The sequence below is a fragment of the Spodoptera frugiperda genome, chromosome 1 (assembly GCF_023101765.2).
Source record: "Spodoptera frugiperda isolate SF20-4 chromosome 1, AGI-APGP_CSIRO_Sfru_2.0, whole genome shotgun sequence".
Taxonomy (NCBI): Eukaryota; Metazoa; Arthropoda; class Insecta; order Lepidoptera; family Noctuidae; genus Spodoptera; species Spodoptera frugiperda.
The window spans coordinates 886,803-899,288 of record NC_064212.1 but is presented as its reverse complement, the minus strand read 5'-3'; the positions used below and the strand labels follow the sequence as shown (position 1 = coordinate 899,288).

Genomic DNA, 12,486 nt, shown 5'->3' with positions numbered 1-12,486 from the left:
CTTCACCACACAATAATTCATTTTAATATTTTGAATAATATTTTATATTAAATACACGAAAAGTAAGACTAAAATTGTAAAATCAAACCTTATGAAGATGTATTAGCGAATTAACGAAACGCGAAATTAAGAATGTAGCATGTTCTCATTTACAAGTTAGCAATAATTAAATAATCGTGCTGAACTTGTTACCAAATCCAATTAAAAGATTTATTAAGTCATTTCATAACAAACCATCATTTATCGAAATTTTTTAATCTAACTTTAAAAACAAATAAAATATTAAAACCCTTTGATCGATTTAAAAACTATCCAAGTACGCAAAGAAAACAATCCATACTTAGTTGACTTGACAGGTGACAGGGCAGTGAATTGATTTTTTCGAAAATGGTAAGAAATATTCGTAAATATTAAATAATTCGCTGTAGTAACGTGAGAGAAACATGATTACAATGTTAATAATTGTTTCAGTCGTTAACAGACAAGCTTTCCATGCTTATGGCCCGGCCGGGCGGCGACAATGCCCAGAAAGATGACGTGCCTTGGTGGATGCGCTACGCTGGTCGGGGAGTTGGAACAGTTGGCGGCTTCAGTTCGTATTATTTTACCTTATATTATATATAATACACATGTCACTAACATGGCGTATACGGTATAATGTGTCCGCTAAGATTTGAGTAGAGTAGATCAATAAATCAACATTATTATCTTATCTTTAAAACCCAAATCTACAGTTCCACCCTTGATTCAAGACAATGAGCCTGAAATAATAAACATGTACGTGTTGCAACGAATTGCGTCTTAGCTTGGGTTACAAAGGGATAATTGGTGTTACATATTTAGTTAGAAAGTGTTGAAGATAATTGGGGCATTAAAGAAACACAATTAACATTTTAATGAGTACCTACACTGTTATAAATGCATTCTTATAATTGTTTTAGAAAAATATAAGTAGGTACCTTGCATTTTTATTTGTCTTATGAATGTGCTAAAAATATTGACCAATCAGAAAGGAGTACAAGTAAATAATTGATTAATGTTTGAATGTAATTGAAAACAAACTTAATAATTTTAGGTCACTGGTTCAATCAACCAGTTAGTTGCAGATATGTTATTGTTTATAGTCTTATTTAAAAATCAAGTGGGTTTTCCTTGTCCATTGAAAATTAGGTTAATGACTGAATCATAATAATACTATAAGCTTATAAATGACAAAGAAAAATATTATAAACTCTATAGTCACAATTAATTTTCCTTCTCTATTTGAGAAGGTTTTTGTTCAACAGTGGGACATTTACAGGCTGATGATAAATGCTCATAAAGAAATAATGAACTGGCCTTAAAAAGTATAAAAAACATTATTCATTAAATGGAGAAACTAATAAACACAATATATGACATACATTTAAAATAAATGGTACCGCCATGTTTATGATGTACATTCTATTCTATGGTGGCTGAACAATAATATATTGTTTAAGTATGTATTTTTTTATGTATTGTGTATCAATATGTTTTACATAAGAATAGGTGGTGGAAGACAGGTGGCCATCACTTTATATTTAAAAATTAATAACTTTTGTTGCTGAAACAATCTTTTTGAGTCAATAAAAATGCAAAAAGAACAGATAAAATAGAATCATGTGAGAATAATGCACCACATTTAAATGCAAATTACAATATGCTTTGTACCTAACTAATATATTCTGTATACATAATTAGGTTCAGTTTTACACTTAAATTATTAGGTTAAATGCTGGCTAACTAGTTCTTATACGAACTAGAAGTACTTGACCCTAAGTAAATTTGCTGTAACTATGTTAATATGAACAATTATATACTATCAGAGACCATTTCTGAAAGTACCGTATAACTAAATACTAAAAAGTACCTAGGTGCAAAAACAGAGATCTATATAAACATATAAACATATAGAACTCTGTTTACCCCTTTTCTTTCTTAGGGTGTGTTGTAGTAATGGATGTTCTATTTACCAATGGATAGTTTTAAAACATATTTAACACTGAAGAAGCTTATATTCATTAATAAACTACCTATTCTCATAAATATGGACGAAATATGATATTTGTAACCCAATCACCGAAAGACTCATAACATCATGATAAAATCTGACTCCAATTCATAGATATCGACTCTAAGATAGATCTACCATTTTTGCCTAAAAACGCATGTTTTCCATGGGATAATTTTGTTTGTCTTTTGTTAGTAAATTGACATAATTTATTTGATAGTGATAGTTTTGAGATCGAAGGGTTCGACAATCACTTTCACACATTAATAACCTCCACGCGACCAAAGTTGTGGGCTACAGCTAGTCATTAATATGCGTGAACTTCAATGGACGAGTTTCTCGCATAATATTAAATTAACATTGAAATTATTTGTGACAAAAATGTCGGCTCTATGTCGGAACCAGTTTTTTAACTATGTTCTAGTGATAACATCAAATGTCCAACTTGTCTGATAATAGGTTAACATTACCTACACTTAATGTTTTTTTTTTACTTATGATAAATCAATATGAGTACCTAGGTCTAATAAAAATCAAGATGGTTTCATTACAATAAAATCTATAATAAACGCCCGCGGCTTCGCATGCGTGATAAAGAAAAAAAAAGTAGTTAAAATCGGTTTTGGGCAAAGGAAAAAGGTGGAAAAAGGTGTCGAGACCATAAAAACAACAAACAAAAAAATTCTTCGCGTATATAAAGTTATTCTCTTTAGTAATCTTTCTCTTTAGAAGTTTATTCTAGAAATAGATTCATTCCCGCATAGAAAAGTGGGCGTATTGTAAACCACAGCTCGCTTAAACACCACAAAATATTACATGCTTAATTACAGTACACTATATTTAATTTTATTCCTTGCCAGAGTCTGTTTTCAGAAGTGCATAACTCAGATGTTTTATGTCCTAAATGAATAGGTTGCTTATAGACATTCGTGTCTCGTGGTCGATCACGGCATCCATCGTTGGCGGCATAGTGGCCTTACTATACTTTTAATAAAAAAAAAATCGAGAGACATTTTGGTGTTATACCTGTAAAGATAGGTAGACCAAAATGTCTCTTTAAACACGTATTTGCACGAGCCCACGACACCGAGGTCTCATGTTCGTTCTTCAAATTACATTACTGTACATTCTATTCACAGACTAAATAACAATAACTAACATACCAAACGGGACGAACTCGACAACTATGACAAGGATTGACCGCAAAAAGCTTTATTCAGAGAGGAGTGGGAGTAGGGTAGGGACTTAGGGAGGCCTTTGCCCTGTAGTGGGACGATAATGCCCTAAAATCGAAATCTAACATAACAAACGATTGTGTGCTAAGTTTAGCGTGTGTAGGAAACCTCTCGTTCATGAAGAAAATGTATATCCCTACGATCTACCTACGTATGTCATCTAGGATGTCAAAATAAATATGTATCTAAGTAACTAGAGTAACTCCACCTTATCACCCAGATCTTTGAACACTAAAATATTATTTACCGACCAAGCTGTTAGTTTAATGTTTAAAGTAACTCGTTGAATAATCTTTGGTTAAATATTTTATCAAATAGTTTGCTCATTTCAAACATGACACGAGTTATCAATTCGTTGGTACAGCATCTACAAGTTCTATTGTTTAAAGTAAAGCACTAGGTTCGACCTGGATCGGAGGAACGAACTATTGCGAATTTCATTTTGTAATTCTTTTTTATATGATCGTCTAGAATTTCGTTCGGTTTCATAATAGAGTTGCCTCCTAAACTATTACAATAAGAAAAAAGTTGACGAGAAGTGAATGCATTATTTGAGACATTTTATCACTACTTAAACATCTTTATAATAACTTAAATCTTACATTTAGTCCAAATTCCAAACAAAGAGCCACAAGGAATTTAGTTTTTGTGCTCACAAATTAAATATAGGCCTATTTTATTGACGCTTCTGTCCATGGCATTGGTTTTTGCCAATGGATGCGACCGTGATGGCTTGTCGGTAGTTCAATTAGGCACAATAGATAAGGTCAAATTAGCTTCAAATCTGAAACTGTCGGAAATATTGGGAAATAGTCAAGTATACAGATTTTCTTGCTTGTTCTTCTTCGCAAAAACGAACTCATTGAAACAAGAAAGACTTGACATTTAACTAATGAGTCTGACTGACGGATCGTTGACTATTATCGTTTCAAAAGTGCTTACCTTTACCGGCCAATGTAAGAATGCTAAGAGATGATTAAGGGTGGCCTTTGCCTCTTCTCATAGTCTATTCCCTCATAGTAGTTACTATTCATCGAATTTGTATCAATGATTTAAGTTTTTTTGGTAGATGGTTATAAGGGTTTAGGAATTTAAGGGTTGTTGGGGAATCGGGGATTCGGAAGATTGGGAAGGGCATTGAGCCTCCGGTAACCTCACGCAATGAAACACAAAGCAAGCTTTGTTTCACGTCGGTTTTCTATGAGGCCGTGGTATCACTCCGGACTAGCCGGCACATTCGTGGCGAAGTATGGCTCTCCCTCACTTAAAGTGTAGGTACAACAGTAGGTTCACGTATTTCTTGCTAATGACTCAGGAACTATACAAAAATCTGTTGTCTGCCACATATGGATTATGCTCAAGGTTCATCAGATTTCTAAAAAATAAAAACTAAAATACTTGTAGTAGATACGTGCCTATTGGATATTGACTACGCAGTAACACCTATAGTATTGCTTTGCATTGTAATCTCCACTCATGCATGGAGGACGATAATCCTATTGTTTTATAAGCCCTTTACTAATTTAATTAATACAAATCCGATTGCAATGAAATATAAATAATGCGGCCTTGATGTTTACAATAATATTCAAGCATTAAAGAAAATACATTTTAAACGTACTCCTGATCTATCTGCATGCCAAATTGCATCTGAATCCATTCAGTAGTTTTTGCATAAATTCAGCCTAACTACACAAACTTTCGCGTTTGTAATAATATAGTTGATAGGATGTGTACGGTCATCGTGTGTGGTCATTCATCGTTGGAGCATTGTGTCCAATTGTGGCGTGTGTAGGAAGGTCGTTAGCTAAAACGGTAACGGTTTATATAAAGCCATGTTTAATCGGCAGCTAACTGTTTTAATAACACTTGAAAACAGGCCTAGATTTGTGAGGAACAGTAAAAATAATTGCTCCCAATTCTAGACTATAAATAGCTTTGTTCAAAACTGTAGGAATAGATATTGATTTTACCGCGAGACAATGTTTCATATTTTCTTGTCTTTTGATGTCGTTCGTGTAATAATATAATTGGGCCCACTCCCTCTTCCCCTGTTGTACAATTTCGATGGAATACCGTAGAAGAAATTGTCCAATTTGATCGCAGTAATTGGTGGCAGTTATTTTAATGTCATAGTAAAAGAGGCGACGTGGTTAAAACAAGACTGGATTTATCGATTCCTTGTGAAGTAGTTCATTTTGTAGACAATGTAGGTCTCGGCTCGGGTACGGCGGGAAAATATTGCCTACCAGTGTCGACCGATATTAAATTTGCGCGCGTCAATAATATATGTCTTCCAATTTAGGTCACACGTCGGTTCCAATTTTTAAGGTGTGCTGGTATTTTGAATTGATTTCCTGTTGCTTTTGGGGTAGAAAGAGGAACTAAATAATTAATGCATAACATGTTATCGTTTATCATTAGAATTTAAGACGGGATATTTACCATGTTTATTTATGTCTATGAGTTTCCGATATTTCGGCGCTGTTGCAAATTCTAATGATAGTGTTAGTGACCATGTTAGTTTAAAAACTTATGTTATCGTTTTACTGAAATGTCGTAAAGAAAATTTAATTCTATAATAGCGTAAAGTTGTAAGTCGACGAGCGATGTTCTCAATCGCTATTATAATTTTATTGACATTAATGTCCATTATAAAATTATGAGCAACATTCATTGCAGACTTTGTAGAGGTTTATGAGTATGACCCAGAGATAGCTCTCTTAAATCAAGCCTGTCCTGTTTACCTACTTATGCTAGATGTTTGTGAATGTATAATACTAGTAAGTTTTAGTATTTTAGGACTACTTCTTGAACGCAACAAATGTGCTACAGTAATGCCCAACGATCCCCAAGGTTGATTCAGCATACATGTACCAAGTTAAAATAATAAAATTAGTAAAAAAAATTCTCCTGTGTGCGTTTACAAATAAACAAGTTCACATACACATGACACCCAGACCCGAAACAACAATTTATGGATCACACTAAGAGTTGCTCCGAACCCGCTACACGTAGCGCGGAAGCTGGTTGCCCAGCCACCGCGCCAACCGTGCAGTCAATTATTAACTAAACAACTTTCTCTTCCAGTTGCCATAATCCTGGGCCTGCTGAACTGCATCAGCATCGTGTTGCTGGACGTGGGGTGCCTGATAGCTGGCATCTGGCAGATGCTGGCCGGGTTCATAGTGATAGTGTGCGAGGCGCCGTGCTGCTGCTTCTTCATAGACTACGTGCAGACCCTCAGCGATAAGATGGAGACGAGGCCTTACTGGAACAAGGCGGCTTGTTATGTTGGGTGAGTGATCCTATTCTGTCTTGCATCCTTTTTTTTTGAAGGGAGGTAAGTCATCTAATGTGTTCTCACGCTTCGGGTAAGGCTAGAGGTAGTGTCAGACTCTTACTGACTAAAAACCACCCCGTTCTTACTTCTGCTTTTCGAGTCGGAGCCCCGGTAACCTGCAAGGTTCAAATGTTACGATATCTGCTTTTGTGTCAAAAACGTGTTATTGCAGATACAGTCTGCCGAAGAATTACTTTTGCGTCATTTCACGTAAACATATCTTCGCGAGACGTCAATATCTTAGAGTGAAATAACGATACTTATTTCACAACAACTATTCTCTGATGCATTGATGACTTAATAGGAATATCCTAATTGAAATACATTTGTGTGTTGTATGTTATGAGTCAGCTGATAAGTTATATCAGGTGTACTGTAAACATGTTGCTTTTTAAGTCGTTCTTATCACAGTGCTAATGTGTAGACTACGTTGTGATAACTTGGACACTTGACATGGCCTGAAAGACAGGAAGGTGTGATGCCTTTATTTAGGACAAAGGTCATTAGTAAAGTAGCCAAATTAGCTTCTACCAACGGCTTTGCTCGCGGTCCCGTGGTATAAAAAGTGTTGTGTTATTTTGGACCATAATCTTAAGCCATTTTGACGTGATTGACTGACAAATATACACACAAACATTCGCATTTATTATATTAGTATTTAAGATGTTCGAAGAAAGATTCTTAAGGTTAAATAATTTTTGTTTTCAACGTATTCAAGGGCTTTCGTTTGGAAATTCTGAGTTGCGGATTCTGGATTCGTGCCTTAAAATAGGTTATTACAAAAGATTGGATTGCAAACGTTATTGGCGAAAGAAGAAAGTAGCCTTGTTCAAAGGGGCTGTACTGTAACTGTACACTGTTTCTTACCTATTCTGGGATTAAGAAGCGTGAGATTATGTGATATAAAGTTTAAATTTGAGTAGACAGAATTATGCCGGTTCCATACATAGTATTACATAGTTTACAACTTTGTCGGGTAATCTGTTTGATTGACCTCATTAACCCAAAGTGTTTAATATTTAATTTTATCCTAACAACAACTTCAAGGAAAACAATTAAAAATAATACTCTAGTGAATATCAGTCAACGATAGCTTTATATGCAGTTTACAATAAATACTTACCTATTGAAGGAAAATATTGAGGAAACTTTAAATTAATTAGATATAAGAAACACGATACGATGTGACGTAGCAATGTCGTCAGATCTGATTCATTGGTTTATCAATGCATTCATTTACTTAGGTACAACTTTTATAGATTAAGATAAAATATATTTACAGTATGAATAAAATATTAAAATCTTATTACTTATCTCTGTTCACTCATCACTTACACGGCGAATCCTTTGTTTCACGTTCGTGAGGCCGTGGTATCACGCCAGTCGAGTCTATTCGTGCCGAATCATGGCGCTTTACTTTTAAGCAAAACATTACTCGCACCTGTGCAACCAACTGCAATCTCTAACTAGCCTGCCAAGCGTGGAGATTAGTTATGGCAAAACCAATTTCACATCACATTAACAGCCTATAAGTGGCCACTGCTGACCAAAGGCCCTTTCTCGCACGGAGAAGGTTTGAGCATTAATCACCACGCTTGCTCAATGCGGGTTAGCGATTTCAAACTTATAATTAGAAATTATAAGCTCAGATTTCCTCACGATGTTTTCTTTTACCGTTTGTCAGTGGTGTCTAAATAATCTTAGAAAGTACATATAACTCGAAAAAGGTAGTTGCTGTTGGTAGGTTTCGAACGTGCATCCTTAAGCATGAGTAGCGGGCGTCTTATACCTCCGGGCCACTACGACATTTTATGCACAGGTGCATGCACAGTGCATTATGACGGGCTGTTGATGATGGCGATGTATAGTGCAATAAAATTATTAAAGCATTCGTTGTACATTTATATGCATCACGAGTAGTAGTGCACTACTACTACGTATGAAAGCCATTGTGTAACCGCTGTTAAATAATAACTTTAATAACATTTAACTCTTGCCTGGAATGACTCAGTGGTTGGAGGTCGGTTCTTATTATGCTATGACATGATTTTGTTTGATATTGCATTTAGGTATGTTTATGTTGCAAAATAACAAATTAGTTTGGTATGTTTCCTTACTATTCATAATTGAGTGGGAGTTAGAATCTATTTTAAGGACTATTTGTCGAAAATGTCGTTCGTGAATATTAGGCACGTACTACAACATGTTTTGTTTAATTGATATAAGCTGGTAATCGATCACCTGATAGTAAGCAATCGCCGCCGCCCATGGACACCCGAAACACCAGAGGCGTTACGAGTGCGTTGCCGGCCTTTGGGGTTAGGAATTTAATGGTTGTTGGGGAATCAGGGATTGGGAAGATTAAGAAGGAGGGCAATGGGGCTCCGTTATTGGAAATCCGGTCCTAAACACATTGTAAATCTTACAATAGATATAGATATAACTTGTAAATAAATAGATTTTTTTATGTATTGTTACATAACTAATAATGTTTTCATTTACTTTCAGGCTCTCAGTCCCGCCATTCTTCATGTGTTTCATAAGCATGAGCACGTGGTTCGGCAGCGGCCTGATCTTCGCCACTGGCATCATCTACGGAATGATGGCGTTAGGCAAAAAGTCAGTATAACGCATACATTTCATATTATCTACTAGTATTATACTCGATTTCTTTTAGGAAAGGTACTGTGATATTTGGTATGTGAAGTTAACAGTGAGTAAAGTTCTCTAAGAATAGGAGAATCATCCGACCAGTCGAGGTGATTGTGTCTGGTAGGCTTTCTGTTCAACATTAGTTCGTTGCGATTTTCTATCCATGTTTATTTGCATGTAAACTGCACATGTGCGATGTGGGATTTGTGTCGTCGATTGTCTACGCGCGTCATTTGTCTTCTGTCATTTGTCATATGTGATTGATTTAAAACTTCAATTCGCGTCACCACAATGTTATCTAAACTACAAAAATTAATTATCTAAGTCCACATTGCATATTTTAAAGCGTTGAGCGCTATTTCAAGTCAAATACCTACCAAACGTCACAGTATCCTTCCCAAATGAAATAGAGTATAAGTTATGTAACTAACTGTGATTGGGCGTGGGTTTCCTAACACGAGCTCCTGCTTCAGTGGGTTTGGGCTGTGTAATCTTTTCGCTTATATTTTAGACTTTATTATACATAATACATATAGGAAATATACTTACTGATAAATTAATACTCATTGGTATTATGTTAAGTATCTGAAAGTCGATTTTAATTTAAAGAGACAAATATTTGCCTGTGTCACACGAATTAGTATGCCAAAGATGAATGAATAAATGGATGATGAAGTGCGAGAAAACATTAAATACATTTTGTTTTGTCCATTACTTAGATAACTGTTTGTAACAATATAATTGTGTTTTGCGTTATCGTATCAAATCGTACATTGATAATTTTTAAATGGTGTGTGAATGTGTGACGTCATTTGTTATTGTTTTTGATGAAAAATGTTGTCTTTTATAACCAAAAATACAAAGTAATTAATAATTTATTGAGTGTCAACAAAAGCTTGTCATTAACTGAGCTGTGTAGCGTGTAATGTAACTAATACTGCGTGTGTGTGTGCGCGGGGGTCACAGGGGGTCTCGCGACGACATGGCGGCGATGGCGGCGGGCGGCACTACGCCCCCGGGCGCTCCGCTGTCGGCCTCGCACGACCACAACGTCACCCTCATGGAGGACCCCGACGTGTGGCGCCCTAACTAAACGAGGCACGCATCACTAAAACATGTACCGTCTGACGCATGCTTTCTCATTGCATGCCGTTGGCTCTTTGTTTTTGTGGAATTTTTCTTTGAAGCCATATTGATTCTAAGTCATGTTAATGAATATGTATGAAATAAATAGATTTTTTTACTCTTTTATTGATATGTTATAGTGTTGGCTTACAAAGAAAGATTTGATTAAAACAAATTATGTCATTTCATATCTTTGCTTGACTCGTATTTGTCTTTGTTTTGTTCTCAGCACAGGTTTTCTATTTTCTTTATTTTCAGCTTTCGGGAGCACAGTTTCGTTTTATCTTCTCTGTTGTGTTTCGTTTTCTGTAAGAAGCTAGCATGTGTTCACATTTATAAATGATTTATTTGATTTCTTATTTTTTTCTATCACAAATTCATGGTCGAAGTATGTGCACTCCATTTGTTCATTAATCTGTGACCTCAACTAAAATCTTGTTTCAACGTAACAGAGGATCTATAGAAGACATGAGGACGTCGGCGGCGAACTTGGAGGCGGGAGCTGGTCAGCCGACGAGCGCCCCGCGAGCCAACCTGGTCACGAACGAACAGCCCGTCAGCTTCACCGGCGTCCCCGTGCGCAACTGACCTTATAGTCCTCGTACCCCGTGAGTCTCCTACTTCCTTATGCGCTCCTAGTACTTCCGAACGCACTCACCATGAACTCTGATACTCAGACATTTATACAAACCTCTTTAATTGTCTGTTCAACCGATTTTAATCTTCAAACTATTTACTGCAGCCCCCATGTGTCATTTTACCAGCGTAATAAAAGCCAAAATCGCTTGCACGGACGAGTTAAAGGGTTTGTTATTTTGAATGGAATCTAAGTACCGTCTTTCAATCTTTTTCCTATGTGCACGACAAGGACAGGTATATTTAAGCCAAAGTACGTGCATTTATGTCGACTACTACTTACCCTATCTAGAATTTGACTGTCTTACTAATTGGTAACTTATTGACGTAGACGTAAGGTGCATCTTCCATTATCAAGTGCGTTTGAAACTTGCAAGAGTTCATGGTGAGGTGTAATGACGTGAATTTTCAACTTGATCAATATTTTTATCGTTGTTGTTGTGACAGAGTGCTTCTTTTATACCTATTTATATTTTCTAGCTAAATATACTGTACATGTTTACTTATAATTATTGTTAACGTACGTTCCTAGTACAATGGAGCGCATATTAAATCCTACAAAGACTTTATCAATGTCTCTCAACGGAACAAGTTAATTGATACTTTTCCAGTAGAGACTTATAGCAATATTCACAGTAAAAACTCCTTAGTTTAGTGTTGCCAACAAAAACCAGTGTCCTCCATACAAAATAATAGTATTGCCAACAATATAATTTGAGTCTGCTTGTAGATAGTTAATATTCTCGTCTATGGTAACATTCATTATGTATGATATCCAGTTATTTGTTATATTATAGAGGTTTATGAACTAAGCACATATTATAGACATATTGTACCATATCGCTTGGCCCATAAGAGGAGATTTAAACTAAAATAGATATTATATCAGTTGCAATAGAGGCTCTTTTTCAATAAGTGGTCTTTAATAACATGTTCATAATAAAGGACCAATGCATTTGAAAATCTATTTAAATGAACCTCAAAATGAAAAAGTTTTTTTAGGAGAATTATTTATTTATATGATCTTAATGGCTGATCAAGTTATGTGGAGTGGCTTCGAAACTAAAGTATTAAGGGAAAATATACCTAATGTTATAGAGTTACGTCTCATATTCATGTTAATCGCTGCGTCAATTTTGAAGCCAGAGCGTTGTATTGTAATGGTGAAGTAAGGAGGGATTCTTGTATTGTAAACGACTGCGCATTGGATTAAACATGTCTAGTATAACCTGGCCTTGCATTGTGTGGACTGTTCAAGTCATAAGAGGTCAACTTATAATAGAAATGTTTAAGGTATAAAGTTATTTGTGCGTTGTTCTAAGACCCCTAAAATCGTAACTTTCATATTTATTATTATTGTTTGTAAGGAAGCGATTTGTGGACGTAGTCGAGGGCTGTTAATAGTATAATAAATTGTTTAATGTTAATTTATTTGGGAAACAGTGCCACGTGGTTCTGGTTTT

General features: G+C 35.6%; 1 protein-coding gene across 2 annotated transcripts; it reads left to right on the top strand.

The window, feature by feature from the left end:
• Window positions 1–227: 227 nt before the first annotated feature.
• LOC118273581 (calcium channel flower) lies at window positions 228–11,847 on the top strand. Of its 2 annotated transcripts, XM_035590629.2 has the most exons (6): window positions 228–390; window positions 472–592; window positions 6,358–6,565; window positions 9,119–9,229; window positions 10,229–10,360; window positions 10,840–10,989. In XM_035590629.2, exons 1-5 carry the CDS (start codon window positions 388–390, stop codon window positions 10,353–10,355), a joined length of 570 nt encoding a protein of 189 aa, XP_035446522.1. In that variant the 5' UTR covers window positions 228–387; the 3' UTR covers window positions 10,356–10,360; window positions 10,840–10,989. The 2 variants fall into 2 exon arrangements, with proteins under 2 accessions (XP_035446522.1, XP_035446521.1); XM_035590628.2 differs by lacking the exon at window positions 10,229–10,360 and having other exon boundaries at window positions 229–390; window positions 10,840–11,847.
• The last annotated feature ends 639 nt before the right edge of the window (window positions 11,848–12,486 follow it).